General features: G+C 34.8%; 1 protein-coding gene across 2 annotated transcripts; it reads left to right on the top strand.

Annotated features, from left to right (window-relative positions):
* Positions 1–16230: 16230 nt before the first annotated feature.
* On the top strand, positions 16231–22746 carry LOC143069535 (uncharacterized). 2 transcript variants are annotated; one of them, XM_076244218.1, is made up of 6 exons: positions 16231–16430; positions 16844–17002; positions 17689–17788; positions 18891–19187; positions 21645–21874; positions 22435–22746. In XM_076244218.1, the coding sequence occupies exons 1-6, from the start codon at positions 16377–16379 to the stop codon at positions 22450–22452; spliced, it is 858 nt and encodes a 285-aa protein (XP_076100333.1). In that variant the 5' UTR covers positions 16231–16376; the 3' UTR covers positions 22453–22746. The 2 variants fall into 2 exon arrangements, with proteins under 2 accessions (XP_076100333.1, XP_076100334.1); XM_076244219.1 differs by having other exon boundaries at positions 21645–21883.
* Positions 22747–23036: the final 290 nt, after the last annotated feature.

Below are 23036 nucleotides of genomic sequence, written 5' to 3'. Positions count from 1 at the left end.
TCACCAAAAGCCAAAAATTTAATTTTTCACATTTGTTCCGTTTCCATGGTAACGGCAGCCATTTTTAATGGTCTTATGACCTACTGCAACCCGGAATTTTGTGTTCCTCATTATAGTCAACTATCATTAAGATTGGTTCCATTGTCTCCAAGAAAACTGCCGGACAAAATCATTGGAAGAATAATAATAATAATAGTAAAGAAACAGAGGAAAAGCAATATGTCACCCGACATTGTCGATCGGGTGACATAATAAGAAAAAAAAGAAACGTAGAATAACAATATGTCACCCCAACATCCGTTGAGGGTGCCATAATAATAAGAAAAAAAAGAAACGTAGAATAACAATACGTCACCCCAACTCCGTTGAGGGTGCCATAATAATAACTAGATTTGTAATTGCTAGCAATAACGGATGGCACCCTCGTCCCCCATTGCCAGGCGAGCAGCAGCCATTTTGAAAATTCCAAATTAAAAGGGTGCATTTACACATGCAAGTTATCATTTTTGTAAAATTTCATTCAGTTTGGAGCCTTTTGAAATTTTGGACAATTTTGCTGTTTCCATGGTTACGGCGGCCATTTTGGAAATTCCAACTTCAAAATGCAACTCCGCACTTGTCAGCCACTATTCCTGTAAAGTTTCATCCAGTTTGCAGCACTTTGTGTTTTTTGGAAATTTTGAACATTTGTGCTGCAACCATGGTTACAGTAGATAATTCCAAAATTCTAAAAGCAGACATCTCATTGCCACATGTCATGTTATATATCGATACAGTTTCATTTACTTTGGTGCAATACTCTTTGAGAAATTCTGATTTTATGCATTTTTCCATAGGGTCAATGCAAAACTTGGCCCCAGTTTCCATGACAACGGCGGCCATTTTGAACTATCCAAATATTGTCATGACATCTTGGCATACTGGAGAACATTTTTATGAATATTCATCCAATTGGATCTTATAACGAAAGAGTTAGAATTTTTGATATTTTAGCTGTTTCCATGGTAACGGCAGCCATTTTGAAAATTCCAAAGTCAAACTGCAAATCAGCACATGCCAGTTACCATTCCTGTGGAGTTTCTTCCAGTTTGGAACACTTTGATTTTTTTCGCATTTTTGCTGTTTCCATGGAAACAGCGGCCATTTTTTACCATTCCATAGCAAGGTGCACAACTTCACATGGGGGTCCTCATTATAGAAGAGTTCCATCAACATTGGTCCATTGGATTCCTAGAACTCGCGCAGACAAAATGTGTGGAAGAAAAATAAGAAAAAAAAGAAACGTAGAATAACAATATGTCACCCCAACTTCGTTGAGGGTGCCATAACTAGATTTGTAATTGCAAGCAATAACGGATGGCACCCTTCCCCTATTGCCAGGTGAGCGGCGGCCATTTAGAAAATTCCAAACTCAAAAGTCAAGTCTACATAAGCTAGGCAACATTTGTTATAAGTTTCCTTAAATTGGAAGCATTTTGAAGTTTTTCATATTTTTGCTGTTTCCATGGTAACGGCGGCCATTTTGAATATTCCAAAGTCAAACCCCTGCTGCATTTTTTGCCCTCCATAATCATATACCATTTAATGTCTCTAGAATAAATTTAACATTGATGTTCTGGAATGTTCTGTGAAAATTCAAAGTTTTGACCTTTTTGCATTGTTTCCAAGGTAACAACAGATATTTTGGAAATTCCAACGCCAAATTCCACATCTTCCAATGTTGCTCATCGTTACTGTGAAGTTTCCTGAAGTTTGGAGCATTTTGAGAATTTCGAAATTTTTGGTGTAGTTTCCATGGCAACATAGTAGTTCCAATGATCACCAAAATCATCCAACACCTGTATATAGTGGGCACCTACATTGTATTAAAATATAATGATTCTGAGATAAAGCATATCCAAACAGTTCACCAAAACAAAAAACTGGATTTTTTCACATTTGTTCTGTTTCCATGGAAACGGTAGCCATCTTGAACCATTCCATGCTTCCTGCAACTCTGCACCTGGTGGTCCTTACTATAGTAGAGTTCCAACAACATTGGTCCATTTGATTTCGAGAAATCACCTGGACAAAATTTGTTGCAAGAAAAATAATAATAATAAGAAAAAAAAGAAACGTAGAATAACAATACGTCACCCCAACTCCGTTGAGGGTGCCATAATAAGAAAAAAAAGAAACGTAGAATAACAATACGTCACCCCAACTCCGTTGAGGGTGCCATAACTAGATTTGCCATTGCAAGCAATAGCGGATGGCACCCTTCCCCTATTGCCAGGTGAGCAGCTGCCATTTTGAAAACTCCCAAGTCAAAGTCCACATCTACAGATTTCTGTTAACATTGTTGTAAAGTTTCCTCAATTTTGGAGCATTTTGAAAATTTTGAAATTTTTGTAGTTTCCATGGCAACGGCGGCCATTTTGGAAATTCTGAAGTCCAATTTCTTACCTTTACTTGCCATTAGTCATTTATAATGATTTTCTTAATATTGGCGCATTTTGAGATATTTTGACATTTTAGCTGTTTCCATGGTAACGGTGTCTATTTTGAAAATTCCAACAACAGTTTCAACATCGACTAATGCCATGTTATATATTCATAAAGTTTCTTTGAATTTGATCGTATATTCCTTTAGAAAAGGCTGGTTTGATGTTTTTTCCCATAGGTTCAATGTTAAACTTTTCTCCAGTTTCCATGGCAATGGTAGAGATTTTGCAGAAGCTAAGTACTGTTGGTACCTCAGAGCACCACTGCCAACATATACATAAAGTTTCATTAGGTTGGCTCTTATAACGAAAGATTTAGAAATTTGATTTTTTTTTACATTTTTTTAGTTTCCATGGTAACGGCGGCCATTTTGTACCATTCCAATGTCTCTTGCACAACTTCACATGGCGATTTATATTATGGTATAGTTCCATCAACATTGGTCTGACCAATTCCGAGAAATAACGTGGACAAAATGTGTGGAAGAATAAAAATAAGAAAAACTAGATTTGCCATTGCAAGCAATAGCGGATGGCACCCTTCCCCTATTGCCAGGTGAGCGGCAGCAATCTAAAAGATTTCAAAGTGAAAGAGTGCATCTACACATTCAAATTATCATTTTTGTAAAGTTTCATCAAGTTTGAAGCATTTTGAAATTTTGGACAATTTTGCTGTTTCCATGGTTACGGCGGCCATTTTGAAAATTCCAAACTCAAAAGTCAAGTCTACATAAGCTAGGCAACATTTGTTATAAGTTTCATTAAATTTAAAGCAATTTGAAGTTTTTCATATTTTTGCTGTTTCCATGGTAACGGCGGCCATTTTGAATATTCCAAAGTCAAACCCCCGCTGCATTTTTTTCCCTCCATAATCATATACCATTTAATGTCTCTAGAATAAATTTAACATTAATGTTCTGGAATGTTCTGTAAAAATTCAAAGTTTTGACCTTTTTGCATTGTTTCCATGGTAACAACAGCGATTTTGGAAATTCCAACTCCAAATGCCACATCTTCCAATGTTGCTCATCGTTACTGTGAAGTTTCGCGAAGTTTGGAGCATTTTGAGATTTTTGAAATTTTTGGTGTAGTTCCCATGGCGACATAGTAGTTCCAATGAGTGCCAAAATCATCCAACACCTGTATATAGTGGGCACCTACATTGTATTAAAATATGATGATTCTGAGTTAAAGCATTACCATACAGTTCACCGAAACTAAAAACTGTATTTTTTCACATTTGTTCTGTTTCCATGGTAACGGCAGCCATTTTTTACCATTCCAATGTCTCTTGCACAACTTCACATGGCGGTTCATATTATGGTATAGTTCCATCAACATGGGTTTGACCAATTCCGAGAAATAGCATGGACAAAATGTGTGGAAGAATAAAAATAATAATAACTAGATTTGCCATTGCAAGCAATAGCGGATGTCACCCTTCCCCCATTGCCAGGCGAGCGGCAGCAATCTTGAAGATTCCAATGTAAAAGAGTGCATCTACACATTCAAATTATCATTTTTGTTAAGTTTCATTAAGTTTGGAGGATTTGAAATTTAGGAAATATTTGCTGTTTCCATGGTTACGGCGGCCATTTTGAAAATTCCAACTTCAAAAGTCATCCCTGCTTATGCTATTGACCATTCCTGTAAAATTTCATTAAGTTTGCAGCATTTTTATTTTTTTTTACCTTTTTGCATTGTTTCCATGGTAACAACAGATATTTTGGAAATTCCAACGCCAAACGCCACATCTTCCAATGTTGCTCATCGTTACTGTGAAGTTTCCTGAAGTTTGGAGAATTTTGAAAATTTTGTAATTTTTTGGTGTAGTTTCCATGGCAACATAGTAGTTCCAATAATTACCAAAATCATCCAAAACCAGTATATGGCTGGCACCTACATTGTGTTAAAATATAAGGAATCTGAGTGTAAGCATCTCCAAATTATTCACCAAAACCAAAACGTGAATTTTTTCACAGTTGTTCTGTTTCCATGGTAACGGTGGACATCTTGAAAGTGCCAACCCCAAAAAGCAAATCTTCACTTGGTGGTTAACATTATGGTATAGTTCCATCGTCTTTGGTCCATTCATATAAGAGTTCCAGACTGGACAAAAAAGTGTGGAAGAAAAATAATAAGTAAAAATAAAAAAAACAAAAAGAAACGTAGAATAACAATATGTCACCCAAACTCCGTTTAGGGTGCCATAATAAAAAGAAAAAAAAGAAACGTAGAATAACAATATGTCACCCCAACTCCGTTGAGGGTGCCATAAAAAGAAACGTACAATAACAATATGTCACCCCAACTCCGTTGAGGGTGCCATAATAATAAGAAAAAAAAAAGAAACGTAGAATAACAATACGTCACCCCAACTCCGTTGAGGGTGCCATAATAATAATAAGAAAAAAAAGAAACGTAGAATAACAATATGTCACCCCAACTCCGTTGAGGGTGCCATAAAAAGAAACGTAGAATAACAATATGTCACCCCAACTCCGTTGAGGGTGCCATAATAAGAACTGACCAAAAACAATAAGTCTCCAAACTTTGTTTGGGAGACTTAATAATAAGAACTGACCAAAAACAATAAGTCTCCAAACTTTGTTTGGGAGACTTAATTAGGCAAATCCACAACACTATCAAACAAAAATCATTTCGAGAACCTAATCTGAATCATTCTGCATTTCTTAGCATATTTGTTCCTTTCTTTTTCAAAAGTGAGGGTTTAGAAACATTCTAAGTTAGTCATCTAATGCACACTCACTCCGATATGACGATAATACGAAAAGTTACAATTTCAATAATTGGCAACGATTAGCTAGGAATTCCGTATTGATCTGTGATTAAGCACTGAATCAGATAGGGCGTGAACGATAATTCCTACGTGTGCAGTTCGTGCATTAAAGTGGTGCATAATAACATATTTCATTGATAATAAATTACCAAAATGTAACTCTTTTTATCTTAAGAGGTGACTTGCATGGGCTGTTTAAATGTGACACTAGGAGAGTGTTTACTTTGTCTTCATTTGCAACCCAACTTTCGTTCATTCTTCATTGACTTGACACACCAGTACGATGTACATACATGGTAAAATTGAGAATGGAAATGGGGAATGTGTCAAAGAGACAACTACCCTACCATAGAGCAGACAATAGCAGAAGGTCACCAACAGGTCTTCAATGCAGCGAGAAATTCCCGTACCCAGAGGAGTCCTTCCGTGAGAACAAATATATATACTAGTTCAGTGATAATGAACGCTACATTTACAAGTGTGTATTTCAACAATGGTTAAGTTAAAATATTGTTTTTCTTTCTGATAAGTTTTTTTTACCATTTTGAGTCCGTTTATTGATCTCTTTTTCTGTTTTTTTTTATTGTGATTTTTGAACAAATATGTGTATTAGCTCATATTTCTTAATAAGAGATTCTCAAAACGTATTCACTGTAACGATTCTGGTAAATCCTGCGCAAAGGACCATTGTAAGATTTTTCCCGTCACATCACATTGCATCTGTCGTCTGCCGTCTGTCTTCGTCGTCTATCGTTCATTGTCTGACTTAACCCCCTCCCTACTCCCACTGCCAACTTATCTGTATCTGGGGCATGTTGTAGTTACCAATACTGGTTTTTTACTGACGTTTCGCGAGAGCAGATTTGAAACTCTTTACACTTATTGCGCGTACAATTTTGTCTTGCGTGAATGTTTAAATTAATTTCAGATGACTTTTACAGAATTATTAACCTTAAATGAAGAGTTTTACGCCAAATATGTGTTTTTGTCTATCATCTTGAGGAGAACTAAAATAAATAGATAGAAACTATGGACAGCATAAATTATGAGCAAGACAATGTTTCCTAATAATTCAAATTTGCTGAAATTGTTAGTCTGTTCCTTATTAAAGTTATCGGCTCAACTTGAATGACATTTTTTACCATTTTTTTTTTTTTTTTGGTGTAAATTTATGTACCTATCACCTAGAAAACTGTCGATAGATGCATAATAACTTTCAAAAATTAAAAAGATTAGCAGGACAAGATCTACCATGGTAAGGCAATATTGCTGAAATCGCCAGTTGACTGAAATAATGGACCATCCTATGGAATAAGTCCATTTGATCTCAGTTGCTTCAGTTTAAATTTAAAAAAAGTTCTGACAAAAAAAGATAACAACTGGAAAACAATTCACATATCGACTAAAATTGTTTGTAGTCTAGAATAATAATGTTATAGTGGTATAAAAGAGTGTTCTGAAATACCATTTTTCAGTCTAGTCTACGAAAGTACACGTATAACTGCCGCTTTTTATAACTATATACAGTTCGCTCGTTTTGATAAGCCTGGTGATCATAACAGACATCAACTAACTGTTTAATTTCTTATACATCCTTGACTTTCAAATATTCGGCGTTGAGCTTTCCTAATGAAAGTATAACAAGAAAAGCGCTACGGACGCATGTTGTAATTAATGTTATGCTCTTAATGGGCCCTTTAATTTGGAAAATGAAAATATTGTATTGTATTGTATTTGTTGAGCTCTAACACCACCGTCCAAAGTTTGAAACCTGACAAACATGATTGTTACAGGTTTTTTTTTGTGCTTATACACTGTCCAATGTTAAGAATGGTTTTAGCGCTCACAAACATGTATTTCAACTGATTTTTATCGTTTTTGCTTGTGTTGTACTGTAACACCACTGTCCTAGCTTAGGAGAGGGATATTGTCGCCTTGTATGAAATATCTTGGAGTATGAATAAATAGCAAAACGGCTTGCCATAATTAGTTTAACTCCGCTACAGGTATATGGGGTTTGCACACATTTAAAGGCCATGTGGTGACTGGGGGGGGGGGGGGGGGGGGGCTATGGATTTTTTTTAGAAAAAAGTTTGTTTCCTGGTTTTGGAGATAAAAATAATTTGTTTTTGATCCTGAGAAAAAAATGTTTGTTTCACCTTCAGATGCCACTATATAATGCTGAAATTGAAAGAAAAAAATGTTTTCGAATCGTCGCCAAAAAAAGGCGAAAAACAAGTTTGTCCAGCAAGAAAATCCGCCAGGCCCCCATTCCCTCTGGATCCGACTATGGTAAAGGCATAACCGATTAAAGATCATTTTAAATACTGAATACAGTATGTCAAAGAAAACATATATAATAGAATATTATATGAAATATTGGCTGCTAAGTGGTGTTTTTCATCGTGCAAAAATAAAATTAATGATAGTCATATATAAAAATATAAAGTGACAATTAACCTGTCACTTCATCCGTCAAGTCATAATTAGGAGACGTAAACGTCACTCGGTCTGTTGCTCACGTCACACGCTTATAACACGACACTTAATGACAATAATATTTACTAACTAGACCCTGTTATACTTATTTAGAACCTTTAAACAAACAAGACGCCACAAAATCTATTTAACGTCAAAAGTTGGTGCGATATGACGTGTGTTATATCAATAAAGTGTCCGTTGTTATCATGGTATTTAATCAGTAAAATAAGGTTCTCATAATATAAATATATATATTTATTATGAGAACATTAATATGTGAATTCAACATTACTTTAAGTCGGCATTAATTCAAACAAAGTGTTCGAAGATAAAAACTAAATCTGAAAATAAAAAACTAGACTGAAGCTCTTTAGAGCCAACCATCATCCTTAACAGAAATGGCCGATTTTTATACAACCGCAAAAATTAAAAAATATGTTGGTCGTATATTGGTATCACATCGTCGTCGTCGTCGTCGTCGTCAGCGTCGTCCGAAGACGGGTGATTTCTGGATATTAACTTTAGTATAAGTAAATAGAAATCAACAAAACTTTAACATAAGGTTTATAATAATCTTTATTGCAAAATTACACCCATAAGGGTCAAGCAATACAAACAAACAAATATACATTTTGAATACAATGGAATACAATGAAAAACAATACAATATAATAGAACATATTTTAAAAGTTCAATTATATAAATTTATGTATAAAACACAATCATGAGCTTGTCTGACATGGGTCTGACCCCCTCAGTTTAAAAGACTGCTTAATGAAGACTCCAATATGACAAACAAGTTCAGGAATGGGGTTCAGAATGTGTTTTAGTTTATTAAATTCATCAAGATGTTGAAATGATGGTACATAGTCTTTTAGATAAGCCAATAAATTAGAACGAAATGATATGTTAATGTCACAATACAACAAGAAATGAAATTCGTCTTCTAGTGCTCTATATCTCCCAATTGATACGATATTCCCGTGCCTGCATTTCCTATCATGATTTTCTTGATAGAGGGTTACTGTTCACAAGGAAGCTATTAAACCAAGAGTTCCAAATGGTGAAGTTGAAATCATCCCTTCGTAAATTTTACGGACGCCATCACGAGTTGGTTGACCGTTATGGAATAACCGTTTCACAAATGATATCGGATATGTTCCTTACGTCGTAACTACAATCCCCTTCCCTTTCATGAATGTGACCTACCGAATTAGACTATTTACCGGATTTGTAATCACATAAGCAACACGACGGGTTCCACATGTGGAGCAGGATCTGTTTACCCTTCCGGAGCACCTGAGATCACCCCTAGTTTTTGGTGGGGTTCGTGTTGTTTATTCTTTAGTTTTCTATGTTGTGTCATGTGTACTATAGTTTTTCTGTTTGTCTTTTTCATTTTTAGCCATGGCGTTGTCAGTTTGATTTAGATTTATGAGTTTGACTGTCCCTTTGGTATCTTTCGTCCCTCTTTTATTTTTTACATAATATTTGTGCTCTTGGAATGTTTCTGTGCATTCCCTATTCAATGCCTAGGGAATGATCACAAATTCTGAATTTTGAGAGTAACTGTCTATGTATAAAATTATTACGGGTTAGATATTCCTAAGACTGACAATTAGTTTTTAATTTCCCATAGAGACAAAGTTTGGATGGTTGGGATTGATTTTCGGGGTTTTGGTCCCACCAGTTTAGGAATCAAAGGACCAAAAAGGGAAAAAAATAAGCATTTTTCTTGGTTTTTGCACAATAACTTAGTATAACGGTAATTCTAATATGACGTGCTTCTTTCGCTTTGTGAACAAACCCATGCTCTAAATCCAATAACAATTGTTTGCACATGCGTATACTGACTTTTTCAGAATAATGAATTTTATCAAATTATCATGCACTTAATATATTTCCTTAACTTAAAAACAATTTCAAACTCTTATATGGTGCACTTAATGTTACTAATTCATTTATTAAGACTGTAATGTGTTGCATTCCGAAATTGACATATTTGACCTAGATACGACAACCGTACATGCTTGCTGTTCAAACTCCTCCCTTTGAAAAATCACAGTGCCAGCCGTTTGATTCTTTAGTAACAAAAAAGGGAGGTTCGTAGAAGAATTGTCCTAATCAGAATCAAAATAATTGATGGGTATGCATTATATTCGTGTTATTCAAATAAAGTACAATAAAGTATAGCTTGCATTAATTATTTCTTAATTAGAAATCTATAAAATTTAAACACAAGGTTTATGACCACGAAATGAAGGTTGGGATTGATTTTGGGAGTTTGAGTCCCAACAGTTTAGGAATTAGGAGCCAAAGGGTACACAGAATTAAACTTTTTTCATCAAAAATTGAATTATTGGGTTTCTTTGATATGCCGAATCTAACCGTGTATATAGATTCTTAATTTTTGTTCCTGTTTTCAAATTGGGGTACATTAAGGTCCAAAGGATCCAAAATTTAACTTGGTTTGATTTTAACGAAAATTGAATTCTTGTCGTTCTTTGATATTCTGAATCTAACCATGTATTTAGATTTTGGATATTGGACCATAATAGGTAAATGTCCAATTTAATTTTTTTTAAGGTCTGAAACCACATTCATTCTATGTCAACTATTTAATCACAATCCAAGTTCAGAACTGTAACAAGCTTGAATGTTGTGTTAATACTTGCCCCAACTGTTCAGGGTTCGATCTCTGCGGTCGTATCAAGCTGCGACCTGCGGAGCATCTGGTTATTTGTTGATCTTGTCTTGATGATCATTTTTTCTCTTTTATAAAGTTTCTATCTATCTAAAATAATTTTTAAGATATCAGGCAAAAATGCATCTCAAAGGTAAAAAATGTCGCTATTGGACATTACTCTAATATATGGATTCGGCTGAAGATTTCGGCAATGATGAGTCATTTGTATATATATTGTCTTGCTGATCATGTTTAGTGTTTTAAGTTTCTGTCTAGCTTTTATAATTTTTTATATAATAAGCAAAGACTTGAAAAAGAGTACACTTCATTATTTTCTATTTAAACCATGTCGGCCTTTTTGGTTGGAAAAAAATTGTTCAATATATCTCCCGCCGATTGATTGGTTGTTATTCATTTGTGCCATGTTACCATATTGGAAAGTCATTTTATACAATAAGTGTTTTGGATTGTTACTCATTATGACATAAGTACTACCACTGAGAAAAAAGCTGCATGTAGCTTCCTAAAGAGACACAAATGACCAGAAAATGGTGATGCAATAAATGGATGGTATGTTTTAACCCCTCCACTTTAAATGATAAATGACATGTTGAAGCACAAACCAATAAGATCAAATAAAGTGGGAAAATTTGGTTGATTGTAAAGAGAATCACCGAAGCATGACTGAAGCGGACCCCCCTTTTAGGTCCGTCAGCACCCCCCCTTTTTAGGTCCGTCAGCACCCCCCCCCCTTTTCAGGTCAATCAGCGGGCCCCCTTATGAAAAGTTCTGGATTCGCCACTGAAATTTACCCTTTCTATTCACGACCTTCATATGAACCGCAGTGCAAGAAAATCTACCCTTTCTATTCACGACCTTCATATGAACCGCAGCGCAAGAAAAATGCTGAAATCATGGTAGTAATGATTTATCGTTATATAAACGGAAACTATACATCACAATCACTCATATAGCTAATTAAAACAATAACTAAGATAATTTGTAGTATGTTTACCAAGATTTTTGTAATATTTTGACACATTTTATGAGAATCACTTATCTGTATTGGACTACATCGTGTTCTATAACTATACTGTTTCTGCATTAGTATGATATAAAGAGATATAAACCTGCGCAAAATAACAAGTTTGGAAACGTGATATCAAGTTCAGTCTACAAGACACGTGCATGTGTGTGTTGTTTTTTTCTTTTTTAGTATGTACCGTAATTGTTTTTTTTTTCCTTTTTATTGAAAAATGTGAACATATGGTGAATGATGCATGAATAAACTGATCATAGATACCAGGACTAAATTTAGAATATACGCCAGACGCGCGTTTCGTCTACAAAAGACTCATCAGTGAAGCTCGAATCCAAAAAAGTTAAAAAGGCCAAATAAGTTACGAAGTTGAAGAGCATTGAGGACCAAAATTCCTAAAAGCTTTGCCAAATACAGCTAAGGTAATCTATGCATGAGGTAGAAACGCCTTTGTAAACAGTAAATTTATAAATATAACCATATCAATGACAATTCATGTCAGCACAAAAAGTGCTGACTACTCGGCTTGTGATACCCTCGCGGAAATAAATCTCCACCAGCAGTGGCATCGACCCAATGGTTGTAAATAAACTCATCATAGATACCAGGACTAAATTTAGTATATACGCCAGACGCGCGTTTCGTCTACACAAGACTCATCAGTGACGCTCGAATCCAAAAAAGTTAAAAATACTCAGTGATTTTAACAAACAAATTAGACAGCTTATATTTCTACATTGATCTATTTAAAATTGTTATTAAGTGTTACTGAAAAATACCGGCATATTTAAAAAAAAAAAAACGTTTTACGAAAATCAAATATGACAGACATGAACCAAAGACAATCACTGAATTTGAGGCAGACTCCTAAATAATGTGACGGGTCAAACACGTTTGAATACGTTAAACTGGAACAATTGTGTTACAGTAAACATAAGAACAATAAAAAAACATTTAAAAAGGTCTTAACTTATCGGTTCCTGGTCGATACAAAACATGTAACAAAAACACTGACAGCACTTGGCAGTATACTTTTTCATCATCACAACTAAACAGACACAAAATACAGAACTGAAAGCGATCGTAGTTACTGACAGTCAATAACAACTAAATTCTAGAACTATAATGTTGACCAATCAGTGCACTTCCAACATCCAAAGGATTTAGTTGAAGGACGTCATTAAAAGTCAGAGAACACATAACCGTGTGCAATGCCAAAATATGGGTATCGACAGACAGTAATATAAATTTATTTCCCGCCGAAGACGAACATTTCGATGGTGCGTTAAGCGTTTCAATCCGCCATATATCGCCAAAATGACACGAACCATTGAGCTCTTGCATTGTCCCTATATATCGGAATACAGCTCTACACAGCAACAGAAACAAACTCTGTACTTTTTGTCTTTAAAGTCATGATCAGTTAAAGTGAACTTCTGTTCTTTAGTGAATCAACACCATGCAATCGTTCAATCTTCATGGTTATTTAAGAACATTGGTTAGACCGTCCGGCCTTTCAGCCATTATATAAAACTATATTTCAGAAAATTACAACGGCAAAAATCGGTATTACGTAAAGCATCAGCATACATGATCGTAAAAACATTGGTTTACGGTAAAATACGCGGTTGCTTTTATAGAACTCTGAAACCATAAAGGGTCATTCATATCCTACCATCTAAATAGTGTTTACAATTTACAGATACTTCGGTTAAGCCACATTTCCTTTTTAGAAAAGTGGCAAAATTAAGCTCTTAGCCAAAAATGTTCAGTCGTCGGTGTATTTAAATTGCACCCCAAGAAATAAAATAATTTCGTTGACGTACTTTGATCAAAAACGTTTCCTTAAAGTTCCCATCTACAAGAACACTGTTGTTTACGAGAGCTCCAGACATTTCAGTCAAACTTTGACCTTAACAACCAGTATCGTCTTACAATTGATTGGTCATTCTGTCAGATACCAGACGATCTCTTGCTATTTTAATAACACCTGTCGACAGATAGTCATTACAAGTGATTACTGACAAGAATAAAATATTTAAGGATAATTTACTCTGCAATTAGCAAATTATCCACCAAAAGAAGTATTCTAATTGATTGTAGACTGCATGTCGGCTAATTTTCAGTTGTATGCGTTTTTTGACGTTGCTATAGTTCAAGTATTTCCTTACCTTTAACTGATTTTTAATTCTGTGATAAATAGATATATTAACTATAAACTCTCACCCTGTGTACAACGAAAGGTCAACAGTTTAACTTAAAAATGCAAAAACGTTGTAAATAAAAGTACACCACATGGTTAACAAATTTGCCAGGAATGATGTATGACCAATAATCGAAATACATTTGTTCACTGAAAAGTGCAAAATCGACTTCGGTCGATATGCAGGTTTGACGATCGCAACGTAACTACACGAAGCTGTAATGCTGTTAAAAACAGTGTGTGTGTGTGTGTGTGTGTGGGGGGGGGGGGGGGGTTGCCCTGGTACGAAAACATCCAGCACTATCTAAGGGGGGGGGTCAAGCTTATTTCATTTCAAATCGATTCTTGTGGCGTTTGATTGGACGATAAATGAATATTAATATGATTGATTGATTGTTGGTTGCTTAACGTCCTGTGGAAAATATTCCATGCATATTCAAGACGAGAACAAGTTCACAATAAACACAATAGGTAGGTTGTTATAATAGAGGATGATGGTCGGAAAATTTGGACTGCCACTGGAAAATGAAGGTATATTGGATATAGACAGAAATTTTGCCTTGCAACAGGTCATCTACAGACCCCTCAGAGAGTTGTTGCAAGGGTTCTTAAAACGTGCAAAGACGTGGCACTTTATTTACACGAGGCATCGGATTTAACGTCCCCCTTCTGACCGGACGTGACTGCAAACTTGATACATCCCGCACAGCCAAACGGACGCCCCACTTCGGCAAGCGTTTTACTGTCGGTCGGGAGAAGACCAAGTGACCATATTTCTATACCTCAGTCACTCTTGGGGTGTTGAATGAATATTTATTACATCCAGCACTATCTACGGGGGTCGAGCTTATTTTATTTCAAATCGATTCTTGTGTCGTTTGATTGGACGATAAATGAATATTAATAAGGTTGGTTGATACATTTATGGTGTTTCAACGCCACTTTTAGCTCTATTAGCCTATTTCGGTAAGCGGCACCAAGTTTTATATATATCTACGGGAAGCCGTGGTGCTCGAAGAAAACCAGCGTCATTAGACAGGAACATTAGCACTGCTAACCAAATTGAATTAAAATTAGAGTCGCACTTGCGTGTGTGAGGATCGAACACTAAGTCTCAGTGTGGACAGGCTATTGGTACAGTGATAAAACTACTTAGACCATGCAGTTACCGAGGTCCCGACAAAGGCCAGTTGTTAATACAACTGCATACTAAGTACTATCGAATCACTATGCATTACGTTGATTGTCAACTGACCTTATAACAAACTTTACGCGTAAATTATGCAAAAAACAACAATCATTTAAGGCAAAGTTGACCTTAGATGAATTTGTCCATTCGTTTTAGTTTTTTTTCCATATAGCTCTTCAACTATTTCGGTACTTATACATTCATCGGATTTCAAATGTTTGCATTTGAGCATTCCTGATGAAATTAAATCCAGAAAAGCGCTTCGGACGCCTCTGCGACTTTGTTATGTCGAGATTGGCTGCATTCATGTAGTCTTCAAGACAGTTAAGTACACTTAGTACATTATATGCTTTGTTGATTTCACCAGGGCGTGTGACTAAAGTTTTCAGCTTTCTCCTCTTTTAACTTGTATCAATTCCAAGCAAAACAAAATATATTGGACAGGCTACAATTTGTATAGTACACAAATCCTTGATAAGACCAACTTTTTTTCACCACTCGTAACAGACATGTTTTTCAAAGTCTCAAATGTACAAGAGCGTTCGATGGCCCGGGTGATCTCTAGTCTAATCATTGACATCAATTCGGATAACTATAAACTCCAAACAGACTCATACGGTACTTATATATGTGCTATGGTCGAGTTACTTCTGTCAAATGAGCTAGCTAGCTACAACTAACTTATTAAGCGCGCCAAAACCAGAACATAACAGGATAAAACGATATCACATTAAATAATACGGCAGAAAATAATCGAAATACCTCCGTCTGGATACAAATTACCCATCAAATTTAAATCTTTTGGGACTAATAGTAAATTAAACCAATTCAAAAATGTGATTTATTCAAGATAAATTATAGCAATGTTAATTATTAGTTTATCTTATCCAATTTACATTTTAGAAAAGCTGTTTCCGAAGCAAAATCGTTGAAGAAAAATTTATGTTTTTGAAAAAAAAATGTTTTATTAATTAACGTAATCACTCGACGCTCTTTCCCTCTTTCTAAAGAATTTATCACTAATCTTTTCAATATGTGCAAAATTATTTGGTATATGTATAAAATGTATCCAATTAAGACAGCTGCATAGTTTCTACTTGAAAATAAAAGTATCTATTAAAAGATGTTTTGACCTAAGATCTAACTGTGTTAATGCTTTTCGATTATAAACATTCAAAAGTGATGTGTAATGCTGTCGTTATTATCTGTTTTCAATACATTGTTGATTCACATGTTTTTCTCAATGGTCTATAAAGCTCCGCCCCTTAAAATAGAAAACCAATGAAATCATGTGAAGATAAATGTAACAACCCATCTTACATATATGGAAGAAATAGTGAATGAAAGTTAGAGTGGGTTGTCCCGAAAAGTAATAAACATTTCGTCTGTTTATTGCGTGACCTCCGCATTCTTAGCGAAGTAAAAAAATATGTGCGTAATGTTAGGACGTATATAAATAACTGCACCGAAAAAAATCTGCCAATGTTGACGAAAAATGTTCACAAGAATGGATGCTATTCAGTTTGTCTTAGGAATTTATTCTTTAACCGTGAGTAAATTATTTCACACATAACAAAATTATAGTAAACATAAATTTCTAGACAAAATTATAGTAAACAAATTAATTTCTAAAATTTTAAAAATAAGCATAAATAGTTATGAAATTCTGCATTGATTTAAAATCTTCGCACAACTTGCTTATATGTATGTTAAATATTTTCTCTGTCGCTTTATTCAATTAAAAGGCATTTACGTATTACGTAATAGTACATTAGTTAAAATAATAAAATTCTTTGCTTGTTTTTCGCTACAACACCCAGGGTGGACACTTCATGTTGGACTGTTATTCTCGTTTTGTAAACAAAAACAAGATTAAACTGTGTAGGGAACATTGACACTTCTGACACCTTTTAAGTTTTATCAAAACTTTCTCCCAAATAAATGAATGTTTTCTTTGTACAGTTGCTGATAAGAGGTTGTGTGAGTTCTCTGGTGATTGATATTAGACCTAAAACTGGAATATGGGACACTGCAGAAAGTCCTTGTGCAAAGAAATGTAAATATGGTTACGAAGCTGATGTAGAAGGAAACACAATGTGTCAATGTTTAGATCCATGCGCGGTAAGTCCTTGACCCCATGTTATCAGGATCTAAAATCAGAAGTTCGCCTAATTACATAAAATCTTGTCACCAAACAGAAGGAGAGAAAGTAAATATGTCATTAAAAGCACATGAAATAGACATAATGGAGATTTTCGATGAAAACAAATGAATTGTCAGTTTGCACTGCATCAACCAATGGCCTTGATATTTTTTTTTTAAAAGACCTTGACCTTACTTTGTTTGAATCACATGTTTTCGCTGGATACTTTCCAATCTCTACACCCACACTATATTACTCTGTCAAATTTTAGCTATTATGTCAGGGAAAATTAAAATTGTTTACAAAATATTAGTCTGGGTTAATGATGGGATTAACATCTTCAATGATCTTACCTGTAAAATACGTCGAATACCTTATCAATTCGCCAAGGAATGTTCATATTAATTGATAATTACAGCTATTCTATTTCACATAAAATAGCTTTAATAGGATAATTATGACACTGGCGGCATTTGGCAGTGATTTTTATGTAGAAACGTAATTATTTAGCAGGTGTATAGAAACACGATATCGATGTTTAACTCACTTTACACGTAAAATGTCGATCCATTTTCAAATTAGAAAAGATGACGAGTTAATCTTTAGGCACTTAATGTCAAGTCATATCTGTCTATGTCTTATTATCTTCTTTATTTCTCTTCAGCATATTTATTGTCCGTTTGAAGGAACAAAATGTGTCGTACGTAGGACAGACCAATTTTGTGTCCATGGTCAATGTAAATACGAGGCAACATGCAGAACAGGTAAATATAGTCTCACTGGGAGGATATTTCTCAAAATATTTTCATTCATCATTGCAGTCTATAGAATTAACTAGTTCATCTAGTTTTCGTTTATTTTGTATTAACTTTTAATATGTACAAAACTGTGACATTGCTTAATGTCCAGTGGCAAGTACTTTGGATAAACGTCTATTCATGTTAAAACGTTAGGAATGACAAAAATAGGAAATCAGAAAAAAGTTCTGATATCAATTTAATTGTTGTAATATCTATTGATAGGTGGCGAAAGGCGTCGGTCTTGTTTCTTCCAAGTAAAGAAATGGACTGCTTGAGAATCTATTTGATTTTATATTGATAAATACTATTACGTATTTGTCCCAGGGTACATTAAGGCGTCAGTTCGGCTAATACGGTTGCTAGGACACCAATGGGAAATGTTTATCGACCATCAGTTGGTAACCACCTACATTTTTATGTGAAAAAACTAATTTATTTGAACTGATGTTTATAAAGAAAACTTTCCAATAAAGGCTCCGTAGGAATTAGTACATCAGTACATTGACCTTAGTTTAGTTTTATAGTTCATGTTGTCACCAGTTTTCTGTGCACAGATACCGATTGCTTTTAATGAAGCATGCACTAAAATCTCACAACGACAACATAGAGTTATAATCTCCGCAAAGGTGCAACATGTCGACTTTAATCTATCGTATTATCACTATAAAAAGTCATTGTTTGTCACAAGACATAGATAATCTTAAAACGTATTTGAAACGAAATACACTGTGTTTAAAACTACCGATGAAACCGGATTGGTTTTGAATTATTTCATATTTTGTCATTTCGTATCATTATAATATACTATACGGTATAGGTTTTGCTCATTGTGGAAGGGTATCTATACATGCTATTGCTCCATAAGACAACTGTCGACCAACATTTCGATTGACTATTCAAAAGTGTTAAATCTCATCAAGCAGGAAGTAATTTAGTAGATTCACATCGTCAATCTGTAATGGTATCTTTAAATTCAGAGTAAACATGATAAAGTGTCCCAAACAAACCCTATTAACTATGTTAACTTACGCCTCTAATCTAATATTATTGGATACTTTAATTTCAGTTTCCAATCAAAGACGGAAGAAGCTACAAAAACTAAACAGATATAGATTAAACAAATACAAAAATGAAGTGTACTACGAACTACAGAGAGATAGCAGTGATACAAGTGTGACAAATTTATGTTCCCGACAGCCTTCCATAAACAGTAGATATAGCTGTGATCGTAAACAAAAGGGATATTATTATGATGGATTAAAAGACGCGTGTGTTCGTTTTAAAGGGTGTCACCAAACAGGGGACTTCTTCGGCAGAAGAAAAGATTGTAAAAGGGCCTGTATGAAAAAAGACAATTTCACAGGTAAACATAACTGTACATTGAAATTCACCCAATTCATTTTTAATGGTCATGGTTTTCTTAGTTTTTGCCTTCTGGACGATTGGAAGCACCTTTACAGTGTCGCCTCTAAATTTGGTTTTGAAAAACAATTGGACCGGGAGTAGCCTGTACCAAGCCACGAATATTACAGTTGTTATCCATTCGTTTGATGTTTATTAGCTTTTGATTTTGCCATTTGCTTAGGGGATACATGTTTTGAATTTTCCTCGGAGTTCGGTTTATTTTCGTTATTTTACTTTTTCCCCATCCCAATAGACCTGATAATTCCCTTTTTTACTAGTATGACGATCGAAAATTCAATAGGTGGTCATTTAAACAAATTTTAGATCGTGAGTTTCAAAATGTACTTATTTTGTGGCTATTGGAAGGGACGGATCCATGAGTTTAGATGAGGTTGGGGGGGGGGATGGGGGGTGGGGGGTGTGGAGGGGGCTCAAACTTGAATATTATATAAAAAGGCTACACAACGCATGCTTTGCAAATTTAAAGGGGGACGCCTGAATCCGCCCCTGCTTGGGAACGCCGGGTTGTGCAGGGCAGACGTAGAAACAGGAGTTCTGATATTGACAAGTTTTAATACAATAAAATGAGCCGTACCTTCCGCGTCATAACACCTACAATGTTCAAATTCGTATGCTGATAGGAAGCTATTTAGTCTTGTAAATGTTGTTTTACACTTATGTTGGGGGGAAACTCTTTGCGATTTTTTTTATCAAGAACAGAGAAACTTGCGTGGGAAGTATGTCATGTCAGGAATAGAACAGTATGAATGAGTAGTCTATAATATCATGTATATGATGTAGTGAACATCGAAAGAATATGTTCACAACATGACATGTGTGTAGATCGTCACTTATAAAAAGCACGCTAGTTGGGTCAAATATCTTGTGCGATTGATAATTTTCCGTAAAATAACACGTAGACCAAAGTCAGCCTAATATCAATATGAATCATTAAGAAAAATACATAGGGCATAAAAACAAAGAATTTCCGTTACTCATCAGACGCGAGATAACATTTGTTGTCGCATTGCAATCTCATCGATCTTGATTTCACATGCATGACTACTTGTAGATCCAAGATTTTGGTAACGGGGGCTCTTGATGAGTGCACTGTAATAAAGGGGATCTAGTTGTGTAATGAAAGACTAATTTAGTGAAAACACAAATTCTTCGGCTATAACGAAGAAGCCCCCCCCCTTTTTTCCCCATCTGGCCGACCCGCCAATGAATTGCTATATGATTCCCTCAGATGATTCCAGTCATGTGAAAATAAGCCATTTGGAATTTTCACAAGAAAATCGATATTTCTTCAAAAGTACATTAGAAATTTCCATACAAATAAAATGTCCGAAAAAGTAGGTTCGAATATGCATGAAATATTTGCAAATAAACTCAAAGCGGCAAACTTATCAAATAACTTGTCTCTGTCAAAATGTATGTATATGTACATTTTAACAGAGCCAAGCGAGACCGAAACCAGCTGCCTTTAAAGGAAATCAGATTCAGGAATTGAGGGGACATATATGATAAGCGAGGGTGAGGGGTGGGAATCAATCATTTTGAATCTATGAGTTTGACTGTCCCTCTGGTATCTTTCGTCCCTCTTTTAAAGCTGATCGTTGTATTGAAAAACGAGGAAAGTATGCAAATTACACCCCTGATAAAAATATATACGACAGAATGACAAATCAATTCTGACCCTGTGCTTCGTCATTTCTGTTTATACAACTGTTTAGATGAAGTTATCATCCGTAAACATGATAAACATTGCCCTTGTATAGAAATAAACACCAGAGGCCAAACTAGGAACGTAACAATTTAATGAAATATTTGTTTTCAACAACTCTTGACAGATGTTTCTATTTACTTATAAGATAGTTCACACCTTTTTAGACCAGTGGTCAACAAAAACAACTCTTTAATGCACTCTCATCTATAATGTTTTTATCTCTCCAATTATCACAAAAATACTAGATATTGGATACTAGTCTGATTATCATACAAGTAAATTTTAATATTAAAATACTAGAAGCAATTAACGGATAGTATTTATAAACTTTATTACTACCATCCTTCTAACTCAGATTGAAAGACAGAAAATTAAAGGAAATTTATTAATACTTTTAAAAACTAAGCAACTACCATTTAATTTTAGGGGGGGGGGGGGGATTTTTATCTTATTTTTCACTCTTTTCGGTCCTGTATTACCAGTATGCATACAGTTTTCTCGATGGAGTTGTTTTACACTTGTGATTTCGGGGTCTTTTATACGCTGATTATGCGGTATGGGTTGGTTTTGCTCATTGTTGAAGGCCTTACGGTGACATATAATTGAGTTGGTCTTGTAGGCAGCATACCACATCTTCTTTTTTGTATACATGAATGTGTATAACACGATATATATTTTTATCCACAGAATTACACAATCTGAAAATACGGAATAAAGTATGTACGCTTACTCCACCTGACAATTCACAATGCACGAGGCAAAGGCGAGTGTGGTATTTTGATAGTAGAAAAGGACGTTGTGTAAAGTCAAGAGGTTGTCATTACACAGGAAACAGTTTTAAGAAGAGAAGTCAATGTAAAAATACTTGTAATAGAAGAAAATCAAAGAAACAGCAAAGAAAACAGAGAATTAGATTTGTAAGTTAGGTGAGCTAAGTTTTTTTTAGATCACTGTAATGTCGTAAATACTAGTAATAAACAATGAAAAACACACGCCAAAAAAAAAAAATAAAAAAAATACAAGGGACATTGCATACTGTTCGAGTCGTCAATTACTTTTTAAAGTTAAATAGCCTATATACCATAGATATTAAGAAATGCGTATGTTACAGATTTTATAAATGGTGAAAATCCTGTAAAAGGATGATAGTGTAGCTTGTGTTGTGACTTCTAGAAGAAAGAAAAAAACATTATTAACCGAGATATGGGGATACCGTTCTGATCTATCACCTTTTTAGTTATGTGTTGTTTCATGGTCTTTGACGGTTGGAAATGTCACGGCGTTATCGTCAATTATATATTTGACCACATCTCCGAACGTCAAATTCATATTTGACCACATCTATACGAACATCAAATTTCCAATTGACGGAGGCCTGAGATTGTACTGTTATCATTACTTTTTCATTTTCTGAATTTAAGGACGTATTTCTACATCTAGTTTAACCTTTGTTTACATATTGGAATTATTTTTGCAGAATACACGAACTACATGAAGGGGTTACAATTCACGACATTGACCATTGTCCCGACTTGATGTCACACAAACCAAAATGTACATTTGAAATGTACGACGACGAACGTCATCATGGCGGAATATAAAACGGACACAGAGTCCATTTGATTCTATGAATCGGAGACAGGAGCAGGGATCCTGTATTTACGAGAGCAGCTACTGTGAAATTCCACATAAACAATGAAGGGCGTACTTCAGTGATAATTTTTTTTACTCTATTGTTATTTTTGACTTATTTATTTACTGTATTTTTGTAATAAAATGTGATAATTATTGTTTGATATTTATGTAAATCACTCGAAAATACTAAATCCATTTAGACAGAGATTTCTGACAACTATCCAAGCTATTTTTATATCCTTGGCACTCCCCCTCTATTATTGTTATTCATTCTGTGTCTTGTCGTACATAATAGAAATGTATACCACACAAATGACATTTCTTACTAGAAAAAAAAAAATGATAAATCAGTTTCGAGAATACAACAAATGAATATTTTATGTTGCGATAATAGATTTTTCAATTATACATGTCGTCTAAAAATACCACTGGAAGTTTATTTGA

Source organism: Mytilus galloprovincialis, chromosome 3 (assembly GCF_965363235.1).
Source record: "Mytilus galloprovincialis chromosome 3, xbMytGall1.hap1.1, whole genome shotgun sequence".
NCBI classification, from domain to species: domain Eukaryota; kingdom Metazoa; phylum Mollusca; class Bivalvia; order Mytilida; family Mytilidae; genus Mytilus; species Mytilus galloprovincialis.
The sequence above is the reverse complement of the archived record's forward strand: the minus strand, read 5'-3'. Positions and strand labels throughout refer to the sequence as shown.